General features: G+C 42.1%; 1 protein-coding gene across 2 annotated transcripts in view; it reads left to right on the top strand.

Moving 5' to 3' along the window:
• The window catches only part of spire1a (spire-type actin nucleation factor 1a), a 56,277-nt gene that overhangs the window by 3,569 nt on the left and 25,366 nt on the right, over positions 1–27,342 (top strand). For both annotated transcript variants that reach the window (XM_079523432.1, XM_079523431.1), the window contains exons 2-3: positions 2,155–2,186; positions 24,947–25,213. In XM_079523432.1, the coding sequence (XP_079379558.1) occupies positions 2,155–2,186; positions 24,947–25,213 (299 nt within the window). The remainder of the gene's footprint in view (positions 1–2,154; positions 2,187–24,946; positions 25,214–27,342) is intronic.

Here is a 27,342-nt window from a genome sequence, read left to right as displayed (position 1 = left end):
GGTCTATATTGCCGTGGCTGTACCTTCACCTCTGACGTGTCATGTTCTGCAGCAAAAGGAAAGATGCAGTCATGACGCTGACATTTGTTACATTTTATATCATAGAATTATTACATTAACACTGGCATCCTTATTTTGGGCATCATTATAGTCAAATTGCCTATAAAAACTAAAACAAAATGGGGGAAAAAAATCATAATGTTTGAAAATGGCATATCATTCACAAGCTCAGTGCGTGTGCTAACTTCACCCCATTCCATTTTGCACTTTTATTTTAATCCTTTTCTAACCACATTAACTCTGGCACGACATTTGGAATGGAATTATACCATTCTAATGCTTTATTTTTGCTACACATGCAGTGTTTTTGGGCATTGCACATTGCGCTGAATGATTTATGTATCAGTCTGGAAATTGGGTTAAATATTCTGGAAGATATCTAGAAGAAGCTCATAATGCACTGCGATGTGATATTGTGAGCTTGTATATCTGCTGACAAAATAATATAGGACTTCAGTGAAGTCCAGAATGTTAACACTGTAATCACCACAAAAATCGAGGCATTCAATGTTCTTTACATTGATTCAAGGTTCAGGTAGGCTCCTCTGATTTGACCTGTGCATTTAATGAGAGGTTACCATGGAAACTGAAAGGGGAGATCGTTTGATGGAGATTTGATTAACCATGGCCATCTGATTGGTCCTTATAACCATGGCCGTCTACCCTCCTCAGGCACCAAAATGTGACACCTCGTTTTGCCCCAGGGGCCCGGCCGCCCTACACTCTATTTATGCACTGTGAACAGGCTTTGTTCACAGAACAATGCATTGTCTTCAGAGTACTCAAAATGTAATTGTAGTAATTTGTTTATATTGTATTGATCGATACTCACACACTGTACTGTACTAAATTGGACAATGGAAGAAATAATTATTTTTGCAGTTACTGTTATTTGTTATTGAGATTCTTTATTAGGAATTACCGGTTGAGATGTCACATCCTGTTTTCAAGGTGGTCTTCAAATCATACAATCATAGACAACTAGGCAAAACAATTATAGAACTATATCAAATATGAGATGAAAATGACACACACACACACACACACACACACACACACACACACACACACACACACGTATATAGATAAATAAAAGTGTTATCCAATGGGCAGTACAGGAAATCTATGGAAAATACAGGATCAACCTCTAACTAATTGCAAAAAAACCTAACTCAGCTGATTTTGCATCTTCAATATATCCTGAATAACAGAAAAGAAGTTGCCTGGAATTGTCTGAGGGGAAAGTGTTGAAAATAGCCTGTACAGTATGGCCACCATTGACATCCTATTATAAGGTAATATTTTCTACATGTCCTTATGCTTTAAGTAGCATGTGACATATCAAACTAGGGGGTTTTCATGATGCTGAATCCATTCCAAGCATTAGTTTTGCATAAAAACACTCATTGGGCTAAATTTGGCCATAGCAACTTGCCCAAATGTGCTGACCTCATTACATTTTGGCAAGTTGCTATGGCCAAATTTAGCCCAATGAGTGTTTTTATGCAAAACTAATGCTAGGAATGGCTTCAGCATCATGACGACAACCTAGTTTGATATGTCACATGATACTTAAAGCATAAGGAAATTTAGAAAATATTGCCTTATAATAGGATGTCAATGGTGGCCATACTGTACAGGCCATTTTCAACACTTTCCCCTCAGACAATTCCAGGCAACTTTCTTTCTGTTATTCAGGATATATTGAAGATGCAATCAGTTGAGTTTGGTTTTTTTGCAATTAGTTAGAGGTCAAATTACATTATTACTGGACTACAATGGCTGTAGAATTGTATTCACTTTGTCACCTGCTGTCTGGCCACCTCCAATCCTGGCTCCCCTTCAGATCTGATGCTTAATATTTCATGCTTGTCAACAGTGTGTGGGTGCTGGGAGGGGGGGGGGGGCGGGCTTGTGCACAGTTTGTACAGTTTGTACACAATCAGTTCTCATCATGAATGTATTCATGCTGTACAAATGATTCACAGGATGTATGCTTTATTTATGGTTGGATTTATTGCTGCATGCATGTTAAATAATGAATATCCATTTAAACCTACAATGCACTAATGAGTGCTCTGTCTGTCATTGCAGATAAATACAGGGCAGCCAACACATCATTACAGGTGAGTTGTCTCCTTGCTTCACAATTTGTGGAAATATTCAGAATCATAAGGGTATTCACACACACACACACACACACACACAATATGTTTGATTGGTACTAGCCAATTATTTTGTAAGTTATTGTATCTCAATTGTAGTTGTGTGCAGGTTTCAAACCGGCTAAAAGTCAGGCAATTACTTGCATTTGGTGGAAAGTAAATTACTTTTTCATTGGCTTAGATTTGCCTACTTTGAAGTGGTGCCCTTTACACATTTTAGTGTGATTTAGCAGCAGTAGCAAGTTGGCTGATATTGGCTTTTGTTTCTATGCTGACCACTAAGCTTCATACTACAGGTGCTCCTATCAGTTATTTTGGGATGATACCGATCTCGTGCGCAAGGAGAGAATTTGAATATTTCCAAAATTATCTGTCAACTGTTCCTGTGTGTGTGGCGAGGAAGGGGAGAATGTTTAGGCCTATCGAAAAATGCAAAACTATATTATACTATATATATCTGATTGACTTTATATCACTTAAATGGTGTATTCAGCTATTAAGAACTTTGGCTCCCCTTGTGAATGGGAAAATAATATTTGATTGACACAGATAATGTAAAGGCATTCTGAGCTTTTCTTTATGATTATGCACTAGCGCTAGGCCCACAATTATACCCAATATACTGCATTAACGACCACACATGTCGTCAGAGTTGCAAATGAGATGGCACAGATGGGACTGAGGCAGGGGACCTTACCGCATGCTTATAGGGATGTCGTCTTCTATGTGTACAGTACATGCACACAGTCGGACACAGCCTTGTTACGGCGTGGCTCTGCAGGAGTCTAGCTAGAGTCTATGGTTTATCTGTGTTTTTGTAGCTAGTCTAGCCAAATGCTGGACTGATCAGTGCCAAATGTTTTGTGTACTAGGCCACAGAAGTAACTCTTTGTCTCCACCAGGCCGAAGGCATGGGGAGAGAGTATGTTTTGCACTCCGTCCGTGTGTGTGTCCGTCCGTCCGTGTGTGTGTCCGTCCTTCCGTCCGTCCGTTACCAGCTAATCTCCGGCACCGTTAACCCGGTCGATGCCAAACTTTGCACACACACTCCCTGGATGCCAACGATGAACCTCTGCCCCGCATTTTCCAGAACGGCCTGTTATAGCGCCACCATGAGGCAGCTTTTCACATTGTTTACCTAAAACTGCACTGATCTGCGTGAAACGTTGCATGCACACTCCCTAGAGGCCAAGGACAAACCTTTGACCTGCATTTTCCACATCTGCCTTTTATAGCGCCACCAGGAGGCCGAATTGTGTAAAACACATTTTTGGATATTACTCCTCCAGATTCTGTCCAAAAATCTCAAAAATCGTTACACAGTATCTCTATGGTCATGTGCTCAAGTCGGATCTGTCCGATATTTCATATTCCATCCTAATTGGCTATAATTGGCTTTCACAGTTTGCAAGATTGCCCCGTTTTGAACAAAAGCCTCAAATCATGAACGCAGCATGCAATTTACGTCAAATCTTTCACACATTTTCTTACTAGGCTGAGGAATATATCCCACCCTTTTCACATTGGCCTGTTATAGCGCCACCAACAGGTTGATTTTTGCAAAACACATTTTTGGAACAAAATGCCTCAAATCATCCAATTGCCATCAAAGGCAAACATATTACTTATTTATATTACTCCTAAACATTTTGCCAAACATCTCACACAGTCCTATCCTCCTGGTGGAGACCTGTGCCCAGAAGGGCACTTTTTCTAGTTTTACATGTTTTATGCATTTAATCTCGTAATGGAAGTCAAGAGGGATGTGATTGGGCTTAAAGTTTGGCACACATTTGGAGTCATACTGTATATCGATTGTCATAGACTACTTATGCCACGTGAAGTCTGAGATCCACATTGGCGCCACACTGTGGATCCTTTTAATTATTTGATTTTTGAGGGTCACTAACCCCTCCCATGTCTGGCTTTAGAAATGATGTCATGTGGCAGCCAAGTCTAGCGACGTGGCCAAAATTGTAAAAAATGCTCATTTAGGATTTTAACGTTGTTTAATACAAGCAGATCACAAAAGCAAATTGGATGAATGGAGAGTCAATGGAGGGTATTGCAACTCAGGTATCATCCCATTATAAAAACATCTGGAGTTGCAAATTGTGGCTAGGTTTTGACCAAAAGGGCATACTTCTGTCTTCATTTCTGACTTCAACAAGCCTATCATTTGGAATATTAACACTTCTAGAGAGACTTTGGCGTGATCATCGCGAGGTAATGATGCAACATTATGCCCACCGGTTTTGGGGGGGAACGGAAGGCGGGGCTTTTCAGAGTAAAATATACCATATCTTCTGGCACTCTAGCGCCTTAATTTTGAAGAAAATACTGGCACTGATTGTTAACATAATTCCAAAGTGTGTACATAAGGCACAGATGCATGGTTTTTTCATATCTCATTTAAGCTTGTTTTTTGTCCACATGGGTTCTTGTTTACTTACTAGCGCTCCCAACGGCGGCGCAATCAACATAACTTTCAACAACTGTCATGGCAGCCTGGTTAAAACCGAAACGGTCTTCCTCTTCAAAATAAGAGCCACTTGTAATGATTCTTCAACACTAGTTTTATTTAAGTCCACTTACACAGGATTTGTAGTACGTGCCACCAGATCTAGTAAAAGTTGGTACGCAAGGAGTGCTTCATTTCGTTTGATCTGTGTCTCAACATTTATTTGGAGTTTTGGACCATGCATGCACACCAGTTATGTCACTGCACACCTGCATATGCATCATCATGCCTCACTTTTTTTCACTGCTGTCTGTCACGAGCTCAACATGGTCGAGAGAGCAGAATCAACATGGAGGTGTGACCGCTACAGTTGCTCAGCCAGTTAACTACTAAATACCTTTTTTAATTTTTGCTCTAAAATGGCAGATATACAAACTCACTGAGCTTGTAGCCATCTTAAAAAGGTGAATCTGACTTGCCTAAACGTGCAGAAACCCTGCATTGTGACACAACGCTGTTTTTGACATTGCTTGAAAATGTTTCATTTTTGCCTATTACAACATGCACAAAATGGGGATGGCAGGATGAAAGTAACCTCCCTCCTTTCCCAGGATTTTGTAACCTTATCTCAAGCCTGATAAAGAACTACAGCAGAAAGTGTCTATAAGACATCCCCTGCAACCTGTCTGTTTCGTCCAATCACAACACGGTTTTCATGACCTAAGAATGTAAAAAGATCAGCACAGCAATGTTACTTCCATGGCCGGCAGAAGTTCCTGTACGTCCACTTAGACACTTTCATTGTCTCCACCAGGCCGAAGGCATGGGGAGAGAGTATGTTTTGCACTCCGTCCGTGTGTGTGTGTGCATCCGTCCTTCCTTCCGTCCGTCTGTTACCAGCTAATCTCTGCCACCGTTGGCCCGATCCATGCCAAACTTTGCACACACACTCCCTGGATGCCAACAACGAACCTCTGCCCCAAATATTCCTCAACGGCCTGTTATAGCGCCACCATGAGGCCGATTTAGGCAAAACACATTTCTGTAGATTACTCGTACACATTTTATCCATACATCACACAATTCGGTATACACTATCTAGTGCAGGGGTGCCCATTACGTCGATCGCGGTCGACCAGTCGATCGCAAGCGCTGCGCAGGTAGACCGCTTGGCCTTGCCATGAAAAAAGAAAAACAATCCTCGCCTCGGGCAGGCGGCGGCGCGCCGGTGGCTTTGAAGGAGAACGTCGGGTCTGTTCTGTTGTTAAACAAACAAATTAAAAGGATATCTATCCATCATTGTTCATATAGCAAGATGCGCGCTGCAACAGCGGGGACCCCCATTATCCGCGGACCACCACACAGACTACCGCGGAGGCGCGGACCCCCGCGGAGGTCGGCACGGACCCCCGCGGAGGTAGACGCGGACCCCCACGGAGGTCGGCGCGGACCCCCGCGGAGGTCCACTATAGTCTGCGTGGGGGTCCGCGCCTCCACGGTAGTCTCTGTGCGGTAGCATCATGATGCCATGATCCATGCATCACAACCAAAACAAACTAGCACTAGCTTTGACGGTTGCCACATTTCGTGACTGAGAGAGAAACAAGCAACCAGGTCTATGAAAATGTTAACAGGCCAGATCAAGTCAGAAAATCCGAAAAAGTCAGAAATTAAGTCTCTTCTTTGCAATGCGGGCAAACTGAAAAGATAAATAAATAGAATTGATTTTGAAACCTAGATTTTGAAAGTCCTAATGCCTTAATGTTATTTATTTATTCGCCATATAGGTACATATTTTGAGTATTTTAAGCAAAGGGATAATTATCTTTTGGTTGGTAGATCACCTTGAGCTGGCAATTTTAAAAGTAGACCTCAAGTCAAAAAAGTGTGGGCACCCCTGATCTAGTGTATCATGTGATCAACACGGATCTGCACCATTTCCCATCTTCCATCCTGATTGGCTAAGATTGCCTTCTAAAGCTCACATGATTGGTCCGTTTCGAACAAAATGCCACAAATCACAAACACTGTGTGCAATTTCCGTGAAATTATACACGCACATTTCCACTAGGCCCAGGACGACATGCCACTCATTTCTTCCCCAAATCAGCCTCAAGGTGGCGCTATAACAGGCCAATTCCTGTTTTCAGCTATAACTGCATCGATCTGTATACAACTTATGTATGCGCACTCCCTAGAGGCCATGGAAAAACTTTGTCCCTGCATCCCTCCACATCTGCCGGTTATAGCGCCACCATGAGGCCGATTTCTGCAAAACACATTGTTTATGTTAGTCGCACAGATTTCATCCAAATGTCACGCAAATCGGTACACATGATCTCTGTAGTCATGTGATCAAGACGAGTCTGTTGGATTTCTCAGATTCTACACTGATTGGCTAACATTGCCTTCCAAAGTTTTCAGGAGTGGCCCGTTTTGTACGAACTGCTGCACATGTCCTGCTCATCCAGAATTCTATCCTCATGCTATGAGTGATCTGGCTCTGTATTTCCTCAACAAAATGAAGAAAATGATTGCAAAAAAATAACAAACAAAAAAACATGTTTATATTACTCCTAAACATTTTGCCAAACATCTCACACAGTCCTATCCTCCTGGTGGAGACCTGTGCCCAGAAGGGCACTTTTTCTAGTTAACAGTTCTTTCTCAGCGTAGGGTGAAAGTGGCTAATGCTCTGACCTCCACAATGTCCACTTGGCTTAGTACTGTACCTGTGAGATTGCCCCCTCTCCCTGTTTTACTGCATACCATGTTCATAAGCTACAGTGCTACACAGTCAAATCCTAAATGTAATCTCAGGAAGTTCCCATGTGCTCTCGCACCAGTAGCCACGTTTACATCCGTTCATAACTTCATACCTCCATCCTCTGCTGGCGTCTGGGATTGTGTGTGTGTGACTGAACTGGTTCAGAATTCCTCCCAGCTCAGCTGACATGCGAATATGATCACAGCCCACACATCCGAGACCAGAGACTATCCCACACTGTCCCATGATCAGGCCGAGGCTGGTCAGTATAACGCCAGCACACAAACACCCCTCCCTCCCCCAGCCCCCATCAATGAACACAGCCCCGTCCTCACCCACCTCTTATGGTAGACTTATCCCGTGGTCGCTGATTGTGATCTCTGACAGTATACAGTAATGGAGAAAATAAGGTGAATTGACATTTAACACACTGACTGACATGAATGGCAGGCTATGTGTTAGCACATTCCATCACTAGTGGCGCCTGTTGGTTTGTTAACAGTACAATCGTCTGCTACTTTAACTCTTGTTTTGTAGGCTTTGTCAATAGACTCATTTGACCAAAAGAAGAAAAGCTATATTCGTTTGCCCCCTCCAGTTTTCTGTAACTGAGTGTTTTGGGAATTTCCAGTGTCTCATTTAATTGATCTAATGAATGTGTTGCAATGCTTTCAATTATTCCCTTAATTGTATTAAATTAGTTGGCAAGAATGATTATAATTGATGGATTAGTAGTGTATCATTGTCCACAAAAGATGTCATCCTTGCACCTTCAATTTGTGTGGCAGTCATTACATGGATGAATTATTACCATGCTTCACCATTTCATAACTGTGAAACATATCAGACAAAAATGTAAAAAACATAAAAGGAAAATCACGCCCTTTATTTTTTTGTAAAGTTTGCAGTCTTATTGCTGGCCGACTCGCCAGCCAATTTCTCTCGTAACCTCTGGATGCATGAGTCGACTTCTTGACTGAATCAAGAAGTCGAGCTGACCCACCTTTCTTTGTGTCTGTCTTCCAGTTTTCTGATACAGAACGATAACGCTGGCAATGATTAGCAATGGCAATAATATCAGTGATTACAAAGTCTCCTATATATTTCATTGGATCAGTCATGGATCCAGTTACCTCTTTGTTGTGTGTCTGTCACCGTGGAGACATGCCTCTCCCACTGTAGGCAGGGAACAGATGGATTTAGCCTAGTAGTTCTCCAGTTGAGGATTAAGGTAAGCTTAATTGGAGCATCCTATTATACGTTTCTCAGTCTGGCACCCATGAACAAACTGTCATGTTCCCTGTTAATCAACTTTCTCGGGTTAAGCAATGAGTTTAGTTTACGCAAAAGTTTCTTAACTACTTTAACTCTGGCATCCCTATTCTGGGCATAGTGTCGTGGCGATAATATCTAAACTCACAATCTAACTAACACATTGTGAGATTGTAGATCATCACTTTATATTAAGTATAGAAGAATGCTTAAATGACAAACCAGGAAAAGACGACAATTACCATATCACCATAGTACTATATCCTCTATCCTGTCTCATTTCACAATATCAATGTAATGAATATATTTCCCAACCCTACTATGAACACTTAAGTGAGGGGTGCCCACTGTGGCTGCCACATGACGTCACTGCTTAAAGCAAACATAAAACATCCATAGACTTAATGGGTTTCGAGATTGAATTTGAATTTACAAATATGTATCTGTGTAAGATACCAGAGGATCTTAGTACGCCAGATAAATACCTTCTTAAAATACTGCTAGTGGCAACTAAAAAAGCAATAACCAAGAAGTGGCTTGATAGAAGCCCACCTAAGAGGAGAGTAGACAGCCATTGTACAGAACATACGAAATGGAGGAACTTACTTTTTTTTCCTGTTAGGATATGTACAGAGACATTTTACAAATACTGGTTGAAATGGATAGTAGGCTAGTATAGATGGGAATAGACATTTTGTGAAGGATCTTTGTATGACTGAATAAGAGGTGAACATGTTGAGGGATGAGGTTATTTACTTATACTTACTCAATTGGACTGTCATTACTCTTTGTCATTAACAATGTCATTGCTGTATTTGTTGTGCTCATATTTTTGTTTGCTTACCGGGTATTCTTTGGGTTTTTTTCTCTTCCCTCTGTTTTCTCCTTTCATTGTTTTTCATTATCTTGTACATTACATAATCCCATTACAATGAATATCGCTTTGTCTTAACAACAATAGAGATGGAATACCGATGTATAACAATCATGAACCCTGTCACTGGGAGTGAACAGACTTAAGAAGTACTGAAACCACTCAAATATGGGACCCTTACTCTACTGGGACTGTATGACCCGTAACATAATGAATGTTAACAGTAGAAATGTAAAAAATGATTTGTAACAATTACGAAATGTACTGTGATGCCCAACACGACCTACCTGTTCACCAAAAAAAATCAAAATATAAAATCCATAGACACTTGGCTGCCAGCCTGCCACATGACGTAATTTCTGAAAGCAAAACGATAACATCTGACGTTGAACGTGAAATGCTTGTTAAACACTCAGCATGTTGTTTTCCCAACAGGCTGCTCACATGGTGCGTGTGTGTGTTCAGCCCGTGTACAGTAGGTAGCAGCTGGCTGAACAGAGGCTGCATGTGTCTGCATGTGAGGCTTGTGTGTGTGTGGTGTATGTGGAGCGGGCTGGGCGTCTCTGTCCCCTGCGGGCTCTGAACTCTGTCTGTTCTCTCCCTCTTGGGTTTTGCTCTGGCTTGACTACGCTTTTGATGCAGCTGCAATGTGACCGTTATTGTAGTAACTACCACTGCTGCATTGAATAACGGCTAATATACATTGACTACGGCTGACTGTAACACCTGCGAGTCAAACCAGGTTCTTCTGAAATACTCAGATGACTCTAAACAGTACCAGTGTAGTGTTGACCGGCTTGTAGAATGGTGTGACAAAAATAATTTGATTATCATCACTAAGAAAACTGAGGAAATTATCTTTGGTCCTGCTCCCGGTGGTAAGACGCCACCAGTGGCAATCCATGGTTCAGCTATTGAACAAGTTCCATCTTACAAATATCTGGGGGTGATGTTAGACGCCACCTTATCATGGTCCTCTCATATTGAATATATCTGTAAGAGGATACAGCAGCATCCTTATGCCGACTTAGATCGTTTGGTGTTAGTAGTCAGATCTTGTCTCTTTTCTATAAGTCTGTTGTTCAAACTGTGATGTTGTACTGTAGCACGGCCTGATTTAACAGCCTATAGTATATAAGAACAAACACTATTGTCAAATTAAGATCGGCGCTAAAAATGTTGGTAGGCCTGTGGATGTCGTGTTACATTCCTTTAAAGAAGCCCAGACCAAGAGCATGCTTAGACTGGTGAAGAGTATCTCCTCTGACCCCTTACATGTTTTAAATAATGAATATCTTACTGTTGCCCTCCATGAGGCGCTTTAATCTTTCTTAAAGGGGAATGGGCTGGGGCTGCTGCTGGGGGGGTCTAACACCAGCTCATGTAGACCAGGAAGAGTGCAGTGTCAACAATGCATGGAGTGTTGCTGTCGCATCATCTAGAACAGATGTGAACAAAAAAACAATTGCGCGATTGAATAGGAGTTCTAGCGTTAGACCCCTCCAGCCCCAGCTTCATCTCCAGCCCTAGCCACCCTATATCTTTATTTATTTTTAAATATTTTCTTTTGGTCAATATACATAATTATCAACTTTTGTAAAAGGTTTAGGGAGAAATTCCCCTTTTAATATAAGAAACGGGCTAAAGAACTCTTTTGTACACCAGTCTGTTCTGCTTTTAAACCAGAATCGGTAAACCAGAGGATATGTTCTTGTTCCTGTCTGTTTCTGTGATTTGTGTCCTGTAATGTATCTTTTTGTAATATTATTGTATTATAGTATTGTCTATCTTGAACGTGACGTCATGGACGCAAAACAAATTTCAGTGGTAATCGTAATGGTAAGTGTGACTGAGTAACGTGCAATATAACTGCAGCTGCAGTATGTAAGAGTGACAGGCAATGGCTGGGTTTCCCAAACGCATATGCCCTCTAGGCCGCACACAGAAGCCTGTGAACATAGACATTCCGTGCATAGATGTGCCACGCAATGGAAGGCCTCAGGCCTGGTATGGTAGGCCTCAGGCCTGGTATTGTAAAAAAAAAAAAAAAAGAATTATATATATATATATATATATATATATATAATGTGTGTGTGTGATTTCTTTTTAGAGTAAAAAGAGCCTACTAACTGTCAGCTGTCCAGCAGTCCAAATATTATTACATTAAATTTCAGAATGGTAGACCTGCGCCCATACCAGGCCTGAGGCCTACCATACCAGGCCTGATGCCTACCATTGCATGGCACATCTATGCACGAAATGTCTATGTTCACAGGCTTCTGTGTGCGGCCTAGAGGGCATCTGAGCATGTGCAGCACTACGAGTCTTACACCATATGCGTTTGGGAAACCCAGCCATTAGCTCTGATTCACTTTGCCACCAAGTAGCAGCAAGTAGACTTTCTTGTACCCAAGGATAAATTACTTTCCACAGCATTGCACATACAGTATCGGGACAACAATTAGAACAACATTACTAATGATATACAGTGACCGCTATACATATTCGGGGCCTGTTCAGGCAGCAAGACCTACAATCTCAGCTTTGGCTGCAAGTGTCAGCCTTTTTCCAAGCGTTATTAGGCTTTTCCCAAAGTGAGCCCTTCTGCACTGTTTTGTGCCAGTGCCTGGAGGGCATTACGGTGGTCATCAAGTGGATGAGTGTTCTCTAGGGCAGTAGGGTAAAGGGATTGAGTGGGTGGATGTGTGACCTATTGTTTAGTTCCGTGAGGTTGGCTTTTGCGGGAGAACAATTATCCTGGCAGCAGTGTTTTGACCTGGTTAGTAACGGATAGCATGAGAAGCAGGTGGTTGCCTAGGCTGTGGCTCAGTGGTCCAGGCACCTTGGCTGGTAATCCAGTCTGGCAGTGTGCCGCGGGTTCGACTCCCGATCCCAACAGCCTTTACTGCATGTCACCCCCGCATCTCTCTCCCCATTTCCTGTCAGCCTATCTATCCCTCTACAAAAATAATAAAATAAAATAAAGGCGAAAGCCACAAAAACATTAATAAAGAAAAAGAAGCAGGTTGTCTGTTGGAGGCAAGAGATAACACAAGCCAAAGCTATATAGTTGTATAGCCCACTCCTTTATTGCCTCTAGTCTACTACTGGAACACCCAATATTTGTCGGTCTTCAATTCCTTTTCAGATTTATGATCCGGTAGGGAGCGGGTATTGTTTTGTAGTAGCCTATATGCAGAATGTGCCTCAACCGCTAGGCCAGTGTCTCCCCCCCCCTCATGGTTAATGAATAAACTGTATTAACCAATCTGTACGGTATGTTAATGCAATATAAATAGTACATCATGTAATGAGGTGATTTCCATACTCTTCCATACATTTTAGAATCATATTGTGAGCTTGTAGATCTATCTTCTGTGTGACAGCGAGCAACTAAGTACAAGGTTACCGTCACATCTGTGTCAGTGTTGCAGAGGCATCGGATGCATCCATTTTCAACCTTGTCTTGTGGGGTGTGGTCACTGGTCACTGCCAGTTTTCTGGTGTGTTGCTAATTTGGGTTGAAGTGGTTGCTGGTTGGCTCACTGAAAGGAAACTAAGAAATGCCTGCCAAGTGGGGTCAACCACGGCACTTCGATCAGGGAGTCCCGGGTTTGTTTTCCCAGTCACTCTTGGCATTTCCAAGTATAAAATAAAATAAAATACTCAAATTTCTACCTCAAAGTGAAACCTCAGTCTATGCTGGGAGCACACAACCAGTGATATTTAGGACTCTGATCAATGTGATCAATGTGTTGCAGAAATCTATATATATTTTTTGTTTCATTTTTTTCAAAGACCAAGACTAGATATGTCCCGATCACATGATCAGAAATCTGCTCCGATCACATGATTTTCAAAAGATCGGATTATTAAAGGGACACTTCACCCTTTTTGCAAAATAATATACGTTAATGGCGTTTAGAATATTTAGAACACTTTCCTGGGGGTCTTTATGTGGTTTTAGCAGTGAGCCCAGTGTCTCTGATGTCATCGACGCTCACTTCCTTCCTGGACTACAATTCCCATAATGCTTTGGTGCACTGCTCCGCCTTGTGCATAGGGGGAGGGCTGTCTTACTGAGGCAACATGTAGTCCAGGAAGTAAGTGAGCCCAGTGTTGATGACATCAGAGACACTGGGCTCACTGCTAAAAATCTAAAATATCTAAAACCACATAAGACCCCCAGGAAAGTGTTCTAAATCTTCTAAACGTCATTAACATATCTTTGTTTTGCATCCCTAACCAAGACATTGAGTATTCCTCCACTCCTCAGGTCTTATGCCAGAGATGTTTAACAAAACCTGCTGGTTTTGGAGTCTCATAAATGTGTGTGTGTGTGTGTGCATGGCCCCAGTATTTGTTCTCGTCAAATAGGCTGTCGGAACAGATTTGTGCTGCGTGTGGAGTCACAGTGGGGGGTTTGACAATATTTTCTACCCTAACCCTGCTCAGGAGGAATCGGGCTACTGTTCCATTAATTGAGGCTAACTGTTTCTTTAAATAGCAGATCTACAATTAGTAGATATATTGACCCTTATACAAAAAAATACTAATGCATGCACTGCCCAATTTAATACATGTTGAAGTGAAGAGCTCTGTGGTCTAAATGCATTCTTTTACCTGTCAGTCAGCTTCTAGAATTGTGTGACCCAAACGAGGGCACAGAACGACAATGCTGGTGGTTTGGTGATTCAGATTGACATCTGTCTCACCCCCTCAGCCAGACTCTATTCACTCCACTGCTGAGATGGATTGAGTGGGACAGTCACACACAGGCCAGTGCAGCCTCATAAGTGGTCAAATTTCTGACCAATGGCTAAAATTAGTTGTAAATGTCTTGGTATTTTCAGGCAAATAACCGTGGGAGGTGTTATTAGAGGCCCTCACAATCCGCCACTGCAGTAATGGGCCTCTGCACGCAGTATTGGTTGCATAACTCGTCTGCATTTGTGTCTGATGGATGGCTTTGCCCTCGTGCTGCCGGCATCCTAAAACGCTGAGAGCTGCTTATCTGTCTGTGGTCTGTGAAGTGAAAAAGCCCTGTCTGTGGGCTGAAATGAAAGTCTGTGTGTGAAATGAATACACAATACATTAACAGTAGTAAGGCTCCAAGCCACACTCTGGTCTGTGATTCAGTTGCACAGAGCCAAAAATATTTATATTTTTAGAACAGTGGTTCTAAAACATCTATCTATAATCTAAATGCACCAAGTCTCTGTGTGTAATCCACGTAACTCGGGAACTGTTCGCCCCACCGACTTCAAATGTGACACACGTGTTACACGTCACCACAGGGAGTGCAGTGCCCGGTGTTGAGTCGGGTGGACCCACGGTTGTCCAGAACCGCCACAAAAGGCCTCTGCCCCGGGTCCATATGGAGCTGGCCTGTTCTGGCATCATTCTGATTGGCTGGTCTATATTTGGATATGACAAAACTCCATATGGGCATAAAAGGGACACTGAGAGAATATCTAGGTGGGACATGCATTTCCAACTTGCATCGTTGCAAGTAGGCCAGTGCCCAACGGGCACCGCTGTAGGCTAGAGGCCCCATGGGCACCGCTCTAGTCTAGTGTTTTTGAGATTGACTACAGCTTAACACAGGTGTTTATGTGTGTTTACACGCATGTTGGTATCTAGAAGGACCAGTTAGATAACCATTGCACTAGCAATGCAGAAGAGAATTCTGCTTTGGCATGCTTCACAAGATAATGACTTTCTTCAGTCATACTGTAATAGGTTATTATCATCCAGGCATTCATACTGTAGTTGCCTAAGCCCTAAGCTATCAAACCAAGGGCAAGAGAGGCATACCTAGACAAACACACAGATGATTACAAATGACAACGATGGGAATACAGTACCAGTATTGCATAACACTCATCTGTCAACAAGGAAATGCCCATGTAAACAATATGGTCTAGGGCTTCAACTAGAGAATTTTCTCTTGAAGATTATTCTATTCATTATTGTGGTTTTGATTAATAACAAATAAAGCTGTTTGGGTCGTTTACGGCAGTTCCGTGACCGCAGAGAGCAAAGGTCCGTTTCTCAATGGATTTGTCATCTAGGAGGGTTATTAACCCATTTTGGGCGGGAACCCCTTTTGGTGTTAGCAGGGTTTTCATGATTCTGAATCCATTCCAAGCATTAGTTTTGCACAAAACACTCCTTGGCCTTACTGAAAGCAGAATGAATTTTAGGTAATTTTGCCTTATTGTGCCTTAGCAGGTTTTTGATGGTTGGCCATATGGATTTGGGGCTCATGAATTTCCCTGCATTTTTTAGATTTACATGGGGGCTCAATTTGTTTAATAACCCTCCTAGATGACAAATCCATTGAGAAACAGACCTTTGCTCTCCGCGGTCACGGAACTGTCGTAAACGAGTAACGACCCAACTATAACGACACAGCCATAAGCAGCCATAGTGGAGTGGGACAGGAAACTTGGAGAGAGTAGGAGAATGACCAAACCGCAAACGGTCCGACTGGGGACTCTATAATCAAATGGAAAGCGCCCTGATCACTTGGCAATCGTGTCACTTCAGTGGAGAGAGAGATGGCTCAGAACATTTGTTGCTATGCAGCTCTTCTGTGAACTGTCAAAGGTCACGGTTTTACACTGTTTTAGTTCCTTTGCAACCAGATAAACATTACTTTATTATTATCCCTAGCAGGTACATTTTATCACAGACACAATCATAGGATGTGTCACACTACTGAGGATGTGTCCTGAAATTGACATCATACCCTAGTTAAGAAATACACCTCCCAATGCCACTCTTAACATCAAGGCAAATCTCATGTGAGCCCACACCATCTATTGGCACAATGGACAGTCTTAACATCACGTCCCGTGTTTTATGATTCTAGGCATTAGGCAACATACATGTATAATCCAGAACTACTACGTACTATTGACTTTTTCAGACCAAGCCTTTATTTGCCCTGTGCCAGTGGACTGATGCCGGATAGAGAGGTTAATGATGACTCATATGCTCTATGGCTGGTGCTAAGCCTTGTTAGTTGTAGCTGGCTCAGCTGTGACTCAAGCTCGCTGCAATGTGTTCTGAGTTTGTAGATCTGCTATTTTTGGTGCACAACATGATCGACATCTACTCACAGTCAGGCGTCTTCCAGCCCCAGCAGGACTGCTTTCCTTTCTCTGCCGTTTGTGAAGAGATGCTTGCAAGGAATGATGCTCATAATTACACATGCTCAATTGCTCATATTTGCCTCATGTCCTCAAAAGTTTAATTCAATTTGTGCAGCTTATTGGCACACCTGGATTCAAATAAACAGGTGTTTTTAATGTCATTTTGTAGGACATGCAGAGTCTCTCTTTGGCAGGTTTTGTTTATGTAAGTTTAATTTAGTACCTGAACCAAGGTAAGCCTTGGTTCACAAAAATGTGACACAACCTCGAGTTGTGTATTTGCAAACCCCTAATGGGTATTTCTAACCTTCAGGTTTTTGCTTGAAAACACAAGCAGCCCACATTTAAGAGACAAATGGCCTTCATGTTCATCACTGCTTTATCAAGCTTGTCCTTCTGACTCCGGTAGACCAGTACTAACAGGAAAAAGGTCAAACAAGATTCTCTGACGATTCTGTTTAAAAAAACAACTTGTTTGTTTTCGAGGAGCCGCTATAAGAAGTTGAGACTCTCGTGGCAAACCTAAGCCCTGTATGTCTGCCTGCTCCGGCCGAATGATGTCATGAGCATTGAGCATAATGCTGCTTGCACAACAACTGCTGAGTATCATCATTGTGTGGTGTGGCATGAGAGAATTGCTTGGTGCCTGCCTGCCTGGGTGATTGTTACTCAGTGGAAAGTCTCGCAGTAGCCAAAGCATTGGATAGATGGATATCCAATGTCTGGGCTACAAGTTCTATTGAAAAGTGATCAATGCATGGCAGGGGCGCTCTGGTGTCTCAGAGTAAGAGGACATGCCACATAAATCAGGCTATCCTTCCCACAGCTTGCTCGTGTTTGAATCAGTTCTGAGGCCCTGGACTGCACGTCATCCTCTTCTCTCCAGCCTTTCTTGTGTCTGTTCACTTTCTTTATCCATCTGTACATTCCAAAAATCTGTCTCGTCTGTCACATATCTGGAGAACAGTCCAAACAATGGCCTTCACACATAATTTATGTGTGTGACTGTGTATTGCTGATGTCCCAAAGGAGTGTATGACTGAAGTTGGTGTGATCAGAATCAGCGTGCACCACAATTTAATGCAAAGTAAATGCAAAGACAAATGGGTACAGCCAAGGCAGTGATTAGATTTGTACTGACTTCTGGAGCTCGTTCCAATCAAATGGAGCACTGACAGAGAAGGCTGCTTTGCCTAGCTCTGAGTTAGCAAATGGAACCTTGAGGTTCAGGAACAGGAAGTCACTCGAGTGGATCTGATGGGGACTTGGATTCTGATCCAACATAGAGCAAATGTAAGAGGGGACCATTCCTGAGATGGCTTTGAAAATAAACATACCAGTGCTTGTCCCACCTCAGACAGAGAGGACAAGCCTGCTGTACATAGAATGTACAGTGATGGGTAGTGGTACTAACTGTCACCAGTGACCCATCTACGGGCGGAATGGTAAAATGTATGGAGCAGCAATGAGAGGCTTCCTTGGGCTTTTTCTCTGGTAAAACCCGGACAGGCGGTGGGTTTAATACCATTACCTAGGCAGACGGATGCCGGACGGTGGGTTTTGACCACGTGACGCTCATAAGGGGCTGCTCACTGCTCTGGTCTTGGCCATTATTGCATAGAAAGAAGGGTGAATCTCAACTTCCAGTTTTCATCACATGAAGAGGATTTCTGTTTTTCCAAGTGCAAATGCTAAGCACGTGTAGCTTCATTTTTTCCCACGACACCCAGATGACTCGCCTGGTTGGGCCTCTTCTGAAGCGTGTGGAAATGTGGGCGCTGTTTCTCCTCCTGTGCACGGCAAGCTGAGGTTGGCTGAAACTGAGGTGATGGGAACACACATGTTCATTAAAGGGGTTTAGCCATTCATTCCATGACATACAGTACACCTTGACACGCACGTGCACGTGCGCGCGCGCGCGCACGCACACAGAAACACCCAGAGATGTCAGCAGCAGAGCAGGACGTCACAGGTGCAGGTCTATGCATAGCATTTCCTGACAGATTCACATGGATTATATTATGTGGCAATGTAATCTGCAGCACAATTGGTGGTCTTAAACAGGATACAAGGATACTTGTAAGCACTAAACATTGTCATTGGTTGCTATAAACTAAAGTATTTCAGGCTGTTAAAGGATGAAGCAGCAGTGGATTTTCAAGTTGTCTTTGTTTGAAGACTTGTGACTGGAGAGGAGTGAGGCAGGAGACGGAAGCTACTGCAAATGAGATTGTGATGCATAATTAGAAAGCCAAGTTCTGAGGTTCTCTCCACACTTGAATGCACAATATCTAGTGTTTATGGAGCTTCATAGAATAATGGTAAAGAGTATAAATGGAATTGCCTGTGCAGCTGTTTAGGCTAATTGTTTATCATGATTCTACACAGAATATAATTAAAGAATAGGAAATGTAAATTACATAAGCTTGTTGGATTTAAAGTTGATTTCAGGGGTCATAACATTGTTGGCCTGTACAGAATGCAGAAGGATAAACGATACTATATTTCATGTACTGTAACAGGCCTAATTAAAGGTAGGGTAAGTGATAAAAAATAAACTTAAAATAAGTGTTAAATATCTATTATGATATTGATCATTGCTACAGAGTTCAGTTACAGGGGTTTCCCTGTTTCGCCAGCTCTTTAGTAAACAGAATGCATTTTCAGGTTGCAATGCATGTTTTCAATGCATTTCCATTACCAATTCTACGAGAGATGCACAATACTGTACAGGTTGCAAGTACAATATGGATGTAATGACACAGATACATTTTAGAACTCGATGGCTGAAATTGGCAACCCAAAATTTATTTCCGTTTTTACTTATTAAATATCACTTACCCTACCTTTATGGTGAACACCATGACTGTTAGCAATCCTAATTAATGGTGAACAACATCATGAAATCAATCATGCTTGGCCATTATGTTCACATACAGGATTACATTCTCTCATAATTTGATTAAGATGAGCAGACATCTGATGGTTCAAAATGAAAAAGGCTGAATTTGGCAGAATGCATATTATCTTGATGTATAGTAATTGGGCAGGACAGTGTTTTCTTGTTTTTTAATGGTGTGAGAAGCACTATGGTAGTGTGTAGTGGGTAATCCTGAGCGCAGCGTGAGAAGTGAGGGACAGAACCTTGTGCTAAAAAAAAACGTGAGTTTACAACCATGTTATAATGTAAAAACAAGTTCCGGGTCTTGGTTAATTTAAGTTACCGGTAAGGTATATGCTCGTAAGATGTTACCCCCACCTGCACCATGACAAAGTGTGTCAGACGCAAGGTATTTTATTTTTTTCTGTGAAGCTCTCAAATAACTGGCCTATGAGTATGAGTGACCCACTGTTGACTGACCCATTTCTCTCTAGCAGCCAGCTGAGTCAGGTTGACTTCTCTCTGACTCCATTGAGTTATATGTCTCTTGTGAGTGCATCTCTTGTCTTTTTGGCACATGGTGTCCGAACTAGACTTGTTTGTGCCACAGCAGTCTTCCTCGTTGGCAAATCAGATTATAGTGCAAACTGCTTTAATGATAATTGAGCGGGGTGTTGTGCCGTACAGACTGCTGTTGAGGTAGTGTGTAGCTAGTTGAACTTGTTCCCCAGGCCAAATGGCTAGTGAAGAGACATCTTGAGTAGGGCATTCCTGCAGCATTGATTTGGGGGCTGATTAGTCTGTCACAAACCTATTTAAAATAATCACATAAATTAAATTGTTTGTATAATCGTTATCAATTTCATTTTCAAAAATAGTGGAAATAGCCAATCTACAAGCTCAAACAACAAAATGTGACTAGTTTTGAGCTTGTAGATCAGCTATTTCCTAAACATTTTGAAAGTTATATTAGTTATTTGTCATATCTGCTCTTTACACTTTTCTGTTTACGAAGCCTAAAAGCCAAATGGAAATGTAATTTTATTCATCTTCCAATGTTCAAATGACACAAATGCTATTAAATTGTTAATCGTAATTATTTGAGCGACAACTAATTGTGACAATCGTGAAAGCCCTAGAGCTGAAACGGATTAGGGAATTTAGGCTGATATATCGTCCGATGTTCTATTATGTGTATAAAAGTGGAATATGGGCTGATAACGAAGAATAGACCATCAGGCCGATATATCAGTATTTCGGTCCCTACTCAGGATGTCTCCTTACTACCCATTTGACCCGGGGATAATTTCATCCAGCTGTTTTGATACAGATGCATGGAAACTGATTATGCAAAAATAATTGCGACCAGGTGACTATATTATGAATTGTGACGGGCCTTGTCAACATACAGTAGCAGGAAGCACATTACACAATCCGGTGCAAATCTATGCATAGAATTTCTGTCACATTTATAGCCAACAGTATTTCATGACACATTTCACAGGACTGTGTGTGTGTGTAGCAGTGAAAGAGGCAGCAAGCACCACATAGTAATTGTTTGAAGTATTTGGTTTGTTGAAGGGTGAACTGTCAGTGGATTTTCCGGTTGTCTTGAGTGTTTACAGGCATGTTTGTAGCAGCTTCCTTCTGCCTCATTCCTCCTGAGTCACAAGTCTGGGTTCACATGAGTTTGTGATGCATTATTACAAAGCCAAGTTCTGAGATTTTCTCAGAACAGAAGAGGGATGCACACAAGAGAGATGCACCGTCCATAAATTCTGTTTTTCCAAGTGCTCATGGGGGCAAAAATGTAGAAGAAATGTCGGGGGTGGGATCTGCACTCTGCAGATATGATCTATCTGTGATAGGCTAATATTGGTAAGGTCCTTGAGTCAAGCATTTGTCAGAAATTGGATTCTGGTTTTTCCAATTTATTGTGTTTAAAATGTATCTGAGAACGCTTGAATAATGAGTTTTGGACATTTATATAATTTTGTCAGCATTATTTGACCAATATACTATAAACATTTGTTCACGTGCTGTGCTATTATGTGCAGTCATTCTAAGCCTGACGTATGCGGCGTCTCCTCCGTAAATAGCTGATCTACAAGCTCACAATGGGTCCCAGCTCAAAGCGATATATTAGATGGGCTATTCTTTCAGTCTCCGATGCTATTGCTGTCAAGAGCTCACGTCGGCCTACAGATGGATTATAGGGTTATGCAATAAGACAAACAGGATGGGATATTAATTTTAGCCCTAGTGGTGCAGGATTATCAGTCGACAAACAGACGGCTGATGGATGATTATAGTGACTCCAGACAAAGCTATTCCTTCAGTGGGAAGAACTGGGTTAGTGGATTGTGTTCTGTAAACACATAAGTGTGGCTTTCGTGTTCATTATGTAGGCTGGTTCATGGAAGGTAAGTTGTAGCCAAATATTCATCTACAGCCGTGGTTCTCAACCTGTGGGTCAGGACCCCCTGGGGGTCTCCACATGATTTGAGGGGACGTTCCCAGATGACATTGAAGTGACAATTGAAGGACCTTTTTAATTAAGTAAAAAGAAAGAAATACCATTACTGCATAAATGGTAAACAACTATACTATAAAAACTAATTGGTCAAATTGTCAAATATAAGGAGGCAAATATTGTGAAAATAGATTATGCTACAAGCTCACAGTGAGCTTGTAGATCAGCTATTTTCACAATTTATCTGTGGAACAGTCAAACTAAAGATTATCCCTCAACTCAAAACAATTCCAAGTGCTTGTCAGGGTGGGTGGTCTCTAGTTCAAAGATTATTTGATCTACAGTATATAATGACATGCCCAAAATAACGATAACAGCGTTAATTTGCCGTTTGATTTAGCTTAAAAACGTAACGTTACACCTTATTAGTCCTGTAGGAGAAACTCAGTTTTATCTTCAACAGCTGCTGATGGCTGCTCAGATGGTCATGAGGAGTACCCGGGGGGGGGGACACTTGTCTTGCTCAGGGACACTTCTACATGCATACTAGGTGGACCGCAGAGAGAACCAGTGACCTTCTCATTACCACCAGACGGCCTGGCTACTAAGCCAAGCCCCAGTAATGGGATCTCTGTATAAATAATACGTTGAATGGTACATTTGTCAATGATCATAATGATTTGTTTTGATCTGCTATTAAGCCAATAAGCCCTGACATACTCAGTCAGCACCCGTCCCTCAAGCGCTCTAACCACAAAGATGACTGGCATTTCTTGGCACCTAGCTTAATTATAGCCAGCCTCGCCCATCTCCGCAAGCCTCACCCTCTCCTCACCTCTTGTGTTTGGGTACCTCCCTTTATAAACAACTCCCACTTCCATACCTAGCTAACCATGAACTGTGCTAATATCACGCTAATATGTCTTACATGATGTGTATGAGGCTGTGGACCACCATTGAAAATATTTCTTTTGTTAGAAATAGATTCAGTACAGAAGAGAATAGTCATTCATACAGTATACTAGTGACTGAAATTAACCACTGAAAACAAAATGAAATGGGGCTTAAGTGTTTAAATTGTTACTAATTTTGCTTGGAACCCCTTCAAGGACCCCTGGGGGTCCCCTTACCCCACTTTGAGAACCTCTGCTTTACACTGCGTAGTATAGATATAAGGTGTGCCACTTAGGGGTATGTCCAAAAAAGTTGACTTGATCCTAAGGGCTTGCTCCCAGTCTCTGGACTTCACTAATGTTGGCAGATAATCCTTGGATAAACACTTCAAAGTCTGCTACCTTTTCATGTAAAATGTGATTTAGTCCCAGAATAGCTTCTTTCTTGGAATCACTTGCTCCGCCCTACAATTGTATTATCCCTAATGGGAGCCTCATCGTCCTGCTGTTGCGTGGGTTTTTGTATTGGGCACCTTGGGTCAACTTGGCATGTTAAACTCTCTGGTTTGTTCGGAGCACCCAAAACTGTCCCGCCCAGACGGCCATCTCATTTGTGGGTGCAACAAGTGGCCACTTTGTCAACCTGATTGGAACGATGTGATTGAGCCTTTCGGAAAGCATATGGCACAGAGCGGAGCTCGTATCGCCACGGTGAAAGAAATGCTTTGTACATTCCTAGAGATGAAGATCTTGTAAGATGTGTACTTGTGGTGTGTGTTTGTCTTGTATTGGGGACTGTGTGGAAGTGTTGAGGAACCTATGCAGAGTTGGTTACAGTGATGCTGGGAGAAGGACTGTGCCTTCCTTGGCCTCTAGCTTGAGGACTTGTAATATAATTAGTTTATTCAAGCTGGGGTTGTTTTGTGGATAATATTGTATATCGAACTATTGTGGACTGGGGCCAGCCCAGCATCTGCAGCGTTTAAAACCCTAGACTAGTGCTGCACAATTCATCGAAAAAAGATCGAGATCTAGATTCAGACGCCTAATGCAATCTCATTTTGTGAAGAATCGTGTAGAATCGTGCAGCCAATCGTTGGCTGTCCAGTTAATTTTAGTTACACTTATGTTTTTTGTTTTTCTCATGGAAAAAATGAGAATTGTGTGAGAATCGTAATGGGAAAATCAAGATTCACATTTGAGCAAGAATCGTGCAGCACTACCCTAGACTGCAGGGATCCCAGCAGAGGTGTTGCGTAATAAGGCAATGTATGCTTACTGTACTATATGTGGAGACATTGGGAGCGGGGTGATAGGTCACAAACCTTGCCGGAGTACTTAGCAAGTGTTGTGTGAAATGTGGTGGCACGTGAGTGTGCGTGTGTTGTGTGATGCTGTGAGGAAGGTTTTGGCTGTGGCCGTGAATTGTGTAAGGCCCGGATATATTTCTACTTGCAAAAAAGAGATTTCAACCTTACTACTACTTTGTACTACTAGTACTTTGCAGAGGAAATTATGTGAAAAGAAAATGCAACTTTGATGCACATTTATTATAATTATTAAAAAAATAAATAATTAAGTTACATTTGGGGGATATCTTTAACAATAATAAATAAAACATTCTAATCACAAAGGTATATAAAAATATATATTGCATGCGGATACGTCCACTCGTATCGAGACATCATGGCGATATATATATTACAGGCATTTTACTTACGTTAAAGGTCAAAGGTTAAAACTTGTTAAAAACGTTCGCAGGCCCCATCGTTGGGGCCTGCAGGGCCCTGTTTTATGCTTTGTCATACACCAGTGATGCACAAAAATAGCATTTATTGCTATTTTCACTGCTTTTGAATATCGCTGATTTCATTCAAAGTATGTTTTATAATCGATTAGTTTGATTAAATGTTGCACCCCACCTGTTCTCTCTCTCGCAGGTGATAGAGTCTCTAGGCATCATGATCTACAAAGCCCTGGACTACGGCCTGAAGGAGAGCGAGGAGCGTGAGCTGAGCCCGCCCCTGGAGCACCTCATCGACCTGATGACCAACAGCACAGAGACGGAGTGCGACGACCCCTGTCCTGACGAGGGCTACGAGGCCACCGAGGAGGAGGAGGACGAGGGGGAGGGAGATGAGGGTCCCGCCGCCATCGTCCCCGGAACCGCAGTCTCCAGCGTCCGCTCGTATCGAGACATCATGGCGGTATGTCGAGTGTCCAGGCTGAAACTAAATGCTCTTGGAGTTGTTTTATATTGTAGTTACAGTAAGTCATGCCAAAATATCGAGATACAATATTTTATTGTATTACGCTTAAACAAATTCTCGACCGTTTTCGATGCGGGAAGGCTCGCCGGAACCAATTTCACTTTGTGTATCCTGTATGTGTTGAAGACCCCCCAAATGCTCCCCAGACCCTGTATTAATAGTGGCCACTTATAGTTGGGAATAGGATCCAAATGCAGAGGACAAATTTCACTTCAATGTACAAAAATACTCCAAAGGAGTGGGGACTAAATTATTTGGGATATTGGGGGAATATCGTAACACCTCCTTTAAATATATAAAAACGTGGGGAAATATTGCAAAATGTTCTATTCAATATTGCCACAAGGCTACTTGAAATCTAATCTAACAACTGAGCACATTGCTTAAAGTTAAATTAATCATAATTAAAATTCTGATTAGCCTACGGCCCTGGAAGGAAATGAGAGCTCAGCATGTCAGGCTGTCTCCCTCGGTTAACCACTCATACCTGTTTGCTTCCTTGTACAACCGTGTCCCACGGCGATTATAGCTGATCTACAAGCTCACAACATTGCAATGCAATGTGTGGTAACTTGTAAGCCTGTAGATCGGCGTTTTTTGAAAGAAATTGGAAATGCTATAATTATTGAGAGAGAAATCAATAAGGTTTTGGCTTATTAATTCTAGCGGGCATAACCTGACTTCATGTCTCAAGAGACCAGTCATGCAAGACATGTTCCTTGTTTTACCGGTAATTTGCTTCATCTATCTATAATGACGCCAGGTTTAAAAGTACGCCCACAAGGTCCTTCTACAAATCTACACCAAGCTGAACACGTTTCTTCTGAATCATGGGACTTGGTGTAAACACACAGGTATTTGGGGAATAGGCTTAGAAAATCTTATGGTCTGATCCTCTCATAATAATGATGAACCCCAGCGTATAGCCTCGTATGTAACGTAAGCACTAAAGCCCGGTTGTGTCTCTAGCCCGGTTTCGTTCAGCCCCTTAAAGAACCACAACAAGCACTGGATTGAGTGTATGTATTACATGTGTTTACTTACAACACGGCCATATTAGATAACTGTACATTCTCGTCTTGTTCATTTCAGACTATGCTGCTATTCTGTCAGGTTGACATAAATTTAAGTTTGAGCCTGAAAGAACATGCAAACACAAATGTTCTTCAGAGAACGGAATAGTGATGATTTTAAAATTCAGAGAGATATGCTTGTTGTTGCTGTCATGTCCATGTTGATCAGGCTGTCCCATGGAGTTATAGTTGCTCCACAACAATTCAATTGTCATCAGAGACATAGATTAAATGGTGGTTTTAACCACTTGCCCAATGTATTCTTTGTGACACTATAGATTAGCTACAGTATTCTTGCTGTTGGCCGTACAACAATGTGTTGCATCGCTGCTGTTGTACATTTTGGGAAACGTTATCCTATAATGACATGCCCAAAATACGGACACCAGGTTGAAAGTGGTTAATGTTACCTTCTGGTCCCCAATTCACTCTTGATATAGATCTGCATACTTGGCAGGAACAATGGAAACCACCACTATAAACCTGACAATTACCTGGGTTCATGTTACCTGTGAATTTCCCCTTAACGTCTGAGAAGGAAGACGACAGTTTTGCTGTCATCATACCATTCCTGTGGCGGGCCCAACCCTGGAGGTCGGAAAAGAAATGTCATTGGCCCGGTTTCGCCCCTTTGTTGATGAAGATAATGTGACGGGTGCCGCCTTGTTTTGGTTGTCACCCTTGGGCCGTGAAGGTACAGGGATTAAAACGGAAGGTCGGCTCGTTATCCAAAGATGCTGCAACTGGCCAATCCGGTTCTCCTCATCGCTGAGGAGACATAGTTTTGTGTTTTATAAACATAAACTGTAAGGGAAGGGAAAGGGAGTATGTTATGGTCCCCAGGGGGGGGAGGGAAAATGGCTTTTAAAGCCAGATCCAGCTGTTTGCTGTTGGGATGGTTATGATGAGCACATATTGGGGGATAAGTGTATTGCTCAAGGACTTCAACACTTACTTACTAGGCGAGCAGGTGGTCGAACTGGCTATATCATA

Source organism: Electrona antarctica (genome assembly GCF_951216825.1).
Source record: "Electrona antarctica genome assembly, chromosome: 15".
NCBI classification, from domain to species: domain Eukaryota; kingdom Metazoa; phylum Chordata; class Actinopteri; order Myctophiformes; family Myctophidae; genus Electrona; species Electrona antarctica.
This window is presented reverse-complemented; position numbering and strand designations above follow the sequence as displayed.